This window comes from Colobus angolensis, unplaced genomic scaffold, assembly GCF_000951035.1.
Source record: "Colobus angolensis palliatus isolate OR3802 unplaced genomic scaffold, Cang.pa_1.0 Scaffold114, whole genome shotgun sequence".
NCBI lineage: Eukaryota > Metazoa > Chordata > Mammalia > Primates > Cercopithecidae > Colobus > Colobus angolensis.
The window spans coordinates 2,074,717-2,084,972 of NW_012112475.1; the positions used below are offsets into that span (position 1 = coordinate 2,074,717).

The window sequence follows — 10,256 nt, forward strand, 5'->3', positions numbered from 1 at the left end:
CATGCCACCACACCCAGATAAATTTTTGTATTTTTAGTAAAAACAAGGTTTTGCCATATTGGCCAGGCTGGTCTCGAACTCCTGATTTCAAGTGATCCTCCTGCCTTGGCTTCCCAAAGTACTGGGATTACAGGCAGGAGCCACCTCGCCTAGCCTACTTACTTTTTAACCTGCTTTTTTTTTTTTTTTCTTTTGACTTGGTGGTATATCTTGGACCTCATCGATGTTAGTAAATGTGACTCCTTTTTATTTATTTATTTTTAAAATTTTGTTTTAGAGATGAGGTCTCACTATGTTGCCCAGGCTGGTCTCAAACTCCTGGGCTCATGCAGTCCTCCCTCCTCAGCCTCCTGAGTAGTTGGGGCTATAAGTTTCTCCATCATTTTTAATGACTCCATTGTTCCATCGAAGGGATGGATATAACTGACCTGTCCTCTGCTGATGGACACTTAGATTGCTTTCATACTTTTGCTGTTACAATCAATACTGTAATGAAAACCTTTTTTTTTTTTAATTTTTATTTTTGAGATAAGGTGTCACTCTGTCACCCAGGCTGGAGTGCAGTGGCATGACCACAACTCACTGTAGCCTCGAGCTCCTGGGCTCAGGCAATCCTCCCACTTCTGCCTCCCAAGTAGCTGGAACTACAGATGTGTGCTACCACGGCTGGCTAATTTTAGATATATATTTTTTTAAGACATGGGGTCTTGCTATGTTGTCTAGGCTGATCTCGAACTCCTGGGCTTTATCTGCCTGCCTCAGCCTCTCAAAGTGCTGGGATTACAGGTATGAGCCACCATGCGTGGATGAAAAACTTTATCCATATGTCCTTGTGCACTTGAATGATTTCTAGAAGAAATTTCTAGAAATAGAGTCATGGGTCCAAAGGACAGGCATTTAAAAAATAACAACTTTATTGAGATATCATTCATATACCATATAATTCACAATTCAAGGTTTTTATTATATTCACAAAGTACAACCATCACCATAACCAATTTTAGAACATTTTCATCACTCCCCAAAGAACCTTATACCCATTGCTCCTGAACCCTCTTCCCAGCCCTAGGCAACCACTAATCTGTTTTCTGCTTTCTGTCTCTATAGATTTCCCTATTCCAGACATTTCATGTAAATGAAAAAGTGAAAGCTTTTTTTTTTTTTCCCAGAGATAGAGTCTTGCTCTCTTCTCCAGGCTGGAGTGAGTGCAGTGGTGCAGTCATAGCTCACTGCAGCCTCCAACTCTTAGATTCAAGTGATCCTCCCACTTCAGCCTTCTGAGTAGCTAGAACCACAGGTGCATGCCACCATGCTCAGCTCATTTTTTATTTTATTTTATTTATTATTTTTTGGAACAGAGTCTCACTCTGTCTCCCAGGCTGGAGAGCAGTGGCATGATGTTGACTCACTGCAACCTCTGCCTCCTGGGTTCAAGCAATTCTCATGCCTCAGCCTCCTGAGTAGCTGGGACTACAGGAACCTGCCACCACGCCCAACCAATTTTTGTATTTTTATTAGAGACAGGGTTTTGCCATGTTGGCCAGGTTAGTCTCAAGCTCCTTTGTTTTTGTTTGTTTCTAAGATGGAGTCTCGCTCTGTCGCTCAGGCTGTAGTGCAGTTGTGCGATCTCAGCTCACTGCAGCCTCCCCTTCCTGGGTTCAAGTGATTGTCCTACCTCAGTCTCCCAAGTAGCTGGGATTACAGGTGCCTGCCACCACGCCTGGATAATTTTTGTATTTTTAGTAGAGACAGGATATCACCATGTTGGCCAGGCTGGTCTGAAACTCTTGGCCTCAAGTGTTCCACTTGCCTCAGCCTCCCAAAGTGCTGGGATTACTGGTGTGAGCCACCATGCCCAGCCTCAGCTAATTTTTAATTTTTTTGTAGAGATAGGGTCTCACTGTGTTGCTCAGGCTGGTCCTGAACTCCTGGCCTCAGGTAATCCTCCCACCTCAGCCTCCCAAAGTGCTGGGATTACAGGTGTGAACCACTGTGTCTGGCCCCAGCAGGCAGTTTTTTAAGGTTTATCTATGTTACAGCATGTGTCAGCATTTTAGTCTTCCTTTTTATTGCTGAATAATATTCCATTGTATGAATATACCACCTTTCACTTATCCATTCATCAGCTGATGGACATTTGGGTTGTGGTGGTTTCTATTCTGGGGGAATATGCTGCTGTGAATAGTCAAGATTTTTTTTTTTTTTTTTCCAGATGGAGTCTCACTCTTGTCCAGGCTGGACTGCAGTGGTCGATCTTGGCTCACTGCAACCTCTGCCTCCCAGGCTCAAGCGATTTTCCTGCCTCAGCCTCCTGAGTAGCTGGGACTACAGGCACACGCCACCGCGCCTAGCTGGGTTTTTTTGTTTTTTTTTTTTCTATTTTAATAGAGACAGGATTTCACCATGTTGCCCTGGGTGGTCTCGAACTCCTGAACTCTGACAATCCACCCATCTTGGCCTCCCAAAATGCTGGCATTACAGGCATGAGCCACTGCACCCAGCCTTATGTAAGTTTTTATGTGAATACATGTTTTCATTTCTCTTGGATATATACCTTTTAGGTGCTGAATTGCTGGATCATATAACTCTATATATAACCTTTTGAACTGCCAGGCTTTTTCCAAAACGTTTTACATTCTTACCAGCAGTGTATGAGGTTTCTGATTTCTCCGTATTCTTGTCAACACTTGTTACATCTGTCTTTTTTGTTATAACTAACCTAGTGGGTACAAAGTGGTATCTCATTGTGGTTTTGATTTGCATTTTCCTAACGACTAATGATGTTGAGTATCTTTTCGTGTGCTTATTGGCCATTTGTATATCTTCTTTGGAGAAATGTCTATTTACTTCCTATGCTTATGCATTAGTCTGTTTGCATTGCTCTAAAGGAATAGCTGAGACTGAGTAATTTATAAAGAAAAGAGGTTTATTTGGCTCACAGTTCTACAGGCTGTACAGGATGCATGGCACCAGCACCTGCTCCTGGAGCAGGCCTCAGGAAGCTTCCAATCATAGTAGAAGGCAAAGGGGAGCCAGTGTGAGCAAGAGAGGGAGTGGGAGGTGCCAGCCTCCTTCAGACAACCAGCTCTCTTGTGAACTAACAGAGCAAGAACTCCCTCATTACTGCGAGGAGGGCACCAAGCCATTCATGAGGGAGTCACGTCCATGACCCAAACATCTCCCAACAGGCCCCACCTCCAGCATTGGAGATCACATTCAACATATTTGGAGGAGACAAACATCCCAACCATATGAGCCCTTTTTTATTTTTATTTTTTAAATTTTGAGATGGAGTCTTGCTCTGTCGCCCAGGCTGAAGTGCAGTAGCATGACCTTGGTTCACTGCAACCTCTGCCTCCTGGGTTCAAGTGATTCTCCTGCCTCAGCCTCCTGAGTAACTGGAATTACAGGTGCATGCTACCACTCCTGGCTAATTTTTGTATTTTTAGTAGAGATGGGGTTTCACCATGTTGGCCAGGCTGGTCTTGAACTCTTGACTTCAGGTTATCTGCCTGCCTCAGCCTCCCAAAGTGCTGGGATTACAGGAGTGAGCCACCGCGCCTGGCTCAGCCCATTTTTAAACTGGGCTATTTGTCTTTTATTATTGAGTTGTAAGCGTTCTTTATATATGCTGGTTAGAATCCACTATCAGATATATGATTGTCAGCTATTTTCTCCCATCCTGTGGGACACTTTTCACTTTCTTGATAGTGTCCATTGAAACACCTTTTTTTTTTTGACAGGGTCTTGTTCTGTTGCCCAGGCTGGAGTGCCGTAATGCAATCTTGGCTCACTGCCTCTTTGCCCTCCCAGTCTCAAGCAATCCTCCTGCCTCAGCCTCCCAAAGTGCTGGGATTTCAGGTGTGAGCCACCATGCCTGACCTGAAAATTTAAATTCTGATGAAGCCCAGTCTATCTATTTTTTCTTTGGTTGCTTGTGCTTTTGGTATCATATTTATGAAACTGTTGCCTCATCCAAGGTCATGAAGATTTATGTCTATGTTCTCAGAGTTTTATAGCTTTAGCTCCTACATTTGTTTTCATCCATTTTGAGTTAATTTTTGTGTATGGTGTGAGGCACGGGTCTGACCTCTTTCTTATGCAAGACTGTGTTTTCCCCATTGAACTCTACCATTAAATATGTTCGGCTCTTGCAGGTGAACCAAATGTGAGGGTTTATTTCTGGACTCTCAGGACTCTTATTTATATTTCATTGATCTCTATGTCTGTCCTTATGCCAGTACCACACTGTCCTGATTACTGTAGCTTTGTAGTAGTTTTTGAAATTGGAAGTGTATGCACTCCAACATTGTTCTCTTTTTTCTTCTTCTTCTTCTGTTTTTGGGGAAGGGTCTTGCTGTGTCACCCAGGCTGAAATGCAATGGCACATTCTTGGTTCACTGTAATCTCTATCGCCCAGGTTCAAATGATCCTCCTACCTCAGCCTCCTGAGTAGCTAGGACTACAGGTGCATGCCACCACACCCAGATAAATTTTTGTATTTTTTGTAGAGATAAGGTTTCACCGTATCACCGAGGTTGGTCTCAAACTCCTGGACTCAAGTGATCTGCCCACCTTGGCCTCCCAAAATGCTAGGATTACAGACGTGAGCTACCATGCCTGGCCCACCATTATTCTTTTTCAGGACTGTTTTGGCTTTTCTGAGTCCCTTAAATTTCCGTATGAATTTTAGGATCAGCTTGTCAATTTCTGTAAAGAACCAAGTTGGAATTTTGATGGAGATTGTGTTGAATCTGAAGATCAATTTGGGGAGTCTTGCCATCTTAACAATATTAGGTCTTTAGATGCATGAACATTGGTGTTTTTCCATTTATTTATGGCATCTTTAATTTCTTTAAACAATGTTTTGTAGTTTTCAGATTATAAGTTTTGTACTTCTTTTATTCCTAAGCATTTTATTCTCTTTGATGCTAGTATAAATTGAATTATTTTCGTAATTACATTTTTGAAGTGTTCATTGCAAATGTGTAGAAACTCAATTGAATTTTGTATATTGATCTTGTATCCTGCAACTTTGCCAAACACATTTATTAGTTATAATTTTTTTTAGTGGATTGTTTAGGATTTTTTTTTTTTTTTTTTGCTGTCGCCCAGGCTGGAGTGTAGTGGTGTGATCTTGGCTCACTACAACCTCTGCAGCCCAGGTTCAAGCAATTCTTGTGCTTCAGCCTCTTGAGTAGCTGGGGTTACAGGCACATCACCACGCCCAGCTAATTTTTGTATTTTTAGTAGAGACGGGGTTTTGCCATGTTGGCCAGGCTGGTCTTAAACTCCTGACCTTAGGTGATCCACCTGCCTTGGCCTCCCAAAGTGCTGAGATTACAGTCATGAGCCACCGCGCCCAACCAGGATTTTCTACATATAAGATCATGTCATCTGCAAATAGGAATAGTTTTACTTCTTCCTTTGCAACCTAAGTGACTATTTTCTTGCCATTGTACTCAGTACAATGTTGAATATGAGTTGTGAATTCAATTTTGCCGTAAGAGTGGACATCCTTGTCTTGTTCCTGGTCTTGGGGAAAGTACCCAATATCTCACCATGAAGTATGATACCAGCTGTAGGAACACTCTTCTTAGAACTCCCTGAAAGATTGGCTGGTTTACATCCTCAGTTCCAGCAGTACACAAGCAGGAGACCTAGTCCCCCATCCCTTGCCAAAACAGTAACCCCAGGCTTTAGAGGCAAAGAACCCAAACCTGGGAGGGAAGTGCTGCATGCTATGTCACACAGATACTCAGCGACCTACAGTTCAGCTGTCCACATGCACTGGGAGTAAGCCCTGGACACTCAACCTTCCCTCCCCTGGGGTGGGATGCCTTGAGACCCCCTTAAAAAAGCACTGGTACAGAGGAACTTCTGGGTTCTGTTCTTGTATAAGTCACTGGCTGTGCAACTGTAGGCAGGTCACTTTCCTCTGGGCCTTGGTTTGCCCATCTGTGTAGTGGAAAGAATGGTCCACCTTGAAATCTTCCAACTCTGACCATCTCTGCCCCACCCACTCTTAAATTCACAGTGGCTTCAGCATCCGCCACTGCCCAGAGGAGCCACCAGAGGGCGCCCCAGACCACCATTTGACCCAGCTTGGGTGCAGGGTGCCCTGGGGAGGCTGAGAGCAGTGCCTATTTTCCAGGAGCTGCTAGCTGTGCTTGCACAGACTTCCTGTGGCTAGACCCGCCCGCTCCTCTGGCTGAGCTCTGATCTCCAGGAAGGGAGTAATGGAGGCACCATCCCCAAGGCGAGTGACCTAGCACTCACCTTGCCTGCTCTGGGTTGCCACCTGAGACTCAGGCTTTGCAGCATCGGGGCCGGCAGCCTTGCGTCTCTCAGCCTTGGGAGGCTTCCACCATCTGTGAGCGGGCCTCTCACCGGTGCTGCATCCTTTCCCCACCAAATTGCCCAGCAGCAGGAAGCCCCCCCAAACTGGTGGGTGTCTGGCCACCTGGAATGAGGACCTCACTGTCCTTTGTGGATGTGAATGTATTCATGCTAGGGGCCTGGACAGTGTAGTGTCCAAAACCACAGCATCTGGGACTCCTAGATACCTCCAGGATAGATCCCAGAACCATAGAAGCAGAAATCACAGACATCAGGGACCACCCAGAACTTCCCAAAAAAACCAGAGGAGGCTCCATCAGCACCCCCATGACCCCCCAGGGCTGATTTTACCCTTCAAATAAAATCAAAACCTTTGCTTTGCAAATTGAGCTCCAAGACACAGCAGCATCTCCCTACCATTCCAAGAGTCTCACCAGCCCCTTGCATGGAGGGCTGCTGGGCCCCCTCTGGTGCCAGGGGTATTTGCTTTTTTTTTTTTTTTTTTGAGACGGAGTCTTGCTCTGTCGCCCAAGCTGGAGTGCACTATCTCAGCTCACTGGTGCGATCTCAGTTCACTGCAACCTCTGCCCCACCAGGTTCAAACGATTCTTGTGCCTCAGCCTCCCAAGTAGCCAGTACTACAGGCGTGCACCACCATGCCCAGCTAATTTTTGTATTTTTAGTAGAGACGAGGTTTTGCCGTGTTGACCAGGCTGGTCTCGAACTCCTGACCTCAAGTGATCCTCCTGCCTAGGCCTCCCAAAATGATAGGTGTGAGCCACTGCACCCGGCCACATTTGCTTTGCGTTCTAGTTGGTTGTATGTGTGTTTTCTCTCCTCTTCTAGACTGGGGTCCCCTTAAAGGCAGAGTGAATCTCAGATTCATCTTAGTCCCTTCCTAGGGTCTTGTTCAGGACCCTGCATCCAGTAGATGCTCCACAAATGTCAGCATAGGAATCCAGATCCCATCCTCTCCTCACTCAAAGGATCCAGGGCTGCCTCTTCCTCTTCCGTAGCAGTATGGCTTTGCGGAAGACACTTAAGCTCTCTAATCCTTCTCCTCAGAGTGCCAGACTGCAGCTGCCACATGAAGAGGTAAGACTCAGGCTAGGTGCCAGGTCACCCCCCAGTTCCCCAGACCTTTCAGATGGCAGTGGCTGGCTACTCAGGTCAGACCAGATACTGTGCTGGACACTTCAGCTTTGTTATCTCCCCCAATCTTCTCAAAGGCCCTTTGAGGTGGGCACTGTTGCCATCTCCAGCCTTACAAATGGGGAAACCCAGGCATGTGACAATGAGCTTCCTTGCCTGAGGTCACGTTGGTTGGCAAAGGTGTCTGAGCCTATAGCCCTTCTTTGAACCGACTTGGGGCAGAGATGAGCAGCTTCAGGGAGTTTTCTTGTCCACCCCGTAAGAATCTTGAAGGCTCAGAGATCATTTGCTCCAATTTTCTCATTTCTTTTCCTTTATTTATGTATTTACTTATGTTTTGAACAGGGTTTCACTCTGTTGCCCACTTTGGAGTGTAGTGAGGCAATCATGGCCTTCTGGGCTGAAGTGATCCTTCCACCTCAACCCCTTGAGTAGCAGGGGCCACAGGCGCAAGCCAACACACCCAGCTAATTTTTTTTTTAGAGATAGGGTCTCCTATGTTTCCTAGGCCTGTCTTGAACTCCCAGGCTCCAGTGAGTCTCCTGCCTCAGCCTCCCAACATGCTGGGTCACGGGCAGTAGCCACCTCGCCTGGCCAGTTTTTCCTTTACAAAGACTGGAATGCTGAGTCCGGAAAGAAGTGCTGTCCCTGTCTCTCATACCTGGGCTGACACTGGGGACTGCTGGGAAATTACAGAAGACCTGAAGCCCCCTGCGAGTCTCAGGTACTAAGATTCTATGATCTTCTTGGGGGTCTTGTTCTCAATAAGTCACGTCAGCCTTGACTGGACTCACTGCCCACCTCTGGGACTTTGGCGGTGGGGTGGGAAGGAGGACCTCAAAGGCTCAGCGAGTCCACCCCCAGCCCAGCCACCAGCGCCAGCCTCCTCCTCCGCAACACCCAGGCCCTTATCAGGAAAGGATTTGGGTTGGTGGGGAGGGGCGGGGGGGAAGTTGGAGGCCCCAGGCTCGGCAAGGTGGGTCGGAGAGATAGGGAAGTGGGGAGGGGGCTGTGGGCCCCTGCTGGGTGGGGGAGGGCAATAGGAGGGATGCCCAGAATGGGCATGGTGGAGTGCTTTGGCCAAGCTCTGTCCTCGCTGGCCTGGCCCTCAACATGGTTCCAGGACTTCTGCCTCCCATCCTTGCCAGGCAAGTTGCCTGCACCTTTAATTAGCAAGCAGCATTTTCTCCCCAATTCATCACGGTCGCTGTTTAATTAGCCGAGCCCAGGGCGCCCCCACCCCCAGCTCTGCCTGCTTGTCTCACCAAGGCCGCCACCACCTCATGGTGTCCTGTCACCACTCCCCATACTTATTCTGCTCCCCAGAATGGGGGATGGGCCTGGCATCTCAAGGAGATTCTAGGCACCGGCGCTTGTATTCAAGGCATCCAGCAAACATGATTAGGGACCGAGGCTGCGCCAGGCTGGCTCTGGGTAGAACCCCGGCCGGACATGCAGGGCAGGCTCTGGTCCTGTCCAGCTGCTGGAGAATGGCTTCTCCCTTGGGAGGTGCTGGGACGTCTCTCTGGCCTGGTCCCTGGGTGCTGGGAAGAGGCTGCCGTACTCCTGTGTGTCACTGCCACCCCACATCCGGAAAGGGACACCATGTCTTCCTCTTCTTTCCTCTTCCAGAGCCCAGAAAGCTCCTCTGAGAACACTGGACTTCAGGAGAGGGGCCCATGCTCTGCACCCGGCCCTCAGCAGCCAGCTCCTAGAGTCCCAGTGCAAGTTGTGGGCCAAGGGAGGGGGGCGGACTCAGGCCTGCTTTGTGCCTGCAGGATCTGAGGAATCGGGAGCACTGGCAGGAGCCCATGGTTTAGGGCCGAACCAGCCCCCTTCTGTTTTCCTGAAGAAGGGTGAGGCTGACGGCCCTTGGAACAGAGCCCCTGTGTCATTCTGTGCAGGACCAGAGTAGCCACTAGTCACTGTGGGCAGAAGCAAGATGCAGAGGCTCAGCCTCCATCCCACGCCTGTGCTCCTGCTGGGCTGTGGGAGGTGTGACCCTTCCACTGTTTCGTGAACTGAGAACATGGAGGGACTGGCATTTGCTGTGTTACCCTGTGGTGCCGTCAGTGTGTTGTGATTAGAACCCACCCACTCTGGTACTGTTCATCTCTGTGGCCTTGGGCCAGCCTCCAAAACGTACCATGCCTTAGTTTCCCTATGATTCATAGCTGCTTCATGGGCTGTTATGAGGATTAAATGGCTTACAGTGTGTTTGGGTTTGGTTTTGTTTGGATTTGTTTTGTTTTTTTTGAGACAAGGTCTCACTCTGTTGCTCAGGCTAGAGTGCAGTGGTGCAATCACAGCTCATAGCAGCCTCGACCTCCCAGGCTCAAGCGATCCTCCCATCTCAGCCTCCCTGGTAGCTGGGACTATAGGCACGTGCCCCCGTACCTAGTTAATTTTAAATTTTTTGTAGAGATAGGGTCTCACTGTGTTGCCCAGGCTGGGATTTACAGTGTTTAAAGCACTTAGGAACACTGTCTGGCAGGAGTGCTTGATAGTCATTGGCTGTTTTTGCCATTCTTTTCCCTCCTTTATCCAATCAGCACTCCTTGCCAGGTATGAGGAAATTGATGTCAGTGGGAGAGGCAACCTCCTTGCCTTTCAGAGTTTGCCTCCTCGTTGAGGAGGCAGCTGAGAACAAATGAGTAAGGAAGAACACGTTTTCATCGGAGTAAAGCCTGCAGCTCATCAGTATAATGTACCAATGTCACTTTCTTGGTTTTGACCACTTACCATGGTTAGGTAATAGGTTGACA

At 47.8% G+C, this 10,256-nt stretch overlaps 1 protein-coding gene across 1 annotated transcript; it reads left to right on the top strand.

Moving 5' to 3' along the window:
• Positions 1-7,988: 7,988 nt before the first annotated feature.
• LOC105524540 (uncharacterized protein C20orf203) lies at positions 7,989-8,710 on the top strand. Its single transcript, XM_011959835.1, is given in 3 exon segments — positions 7,989-8,130; positions 8,261-8,430; positions 8,432-8,710. Coding segments are annotated over 3 exon segments (591 nt in total).
• The last annotated feature ends 1,546 nt before the right edge of the window (positions 8,711-10,256 follow it).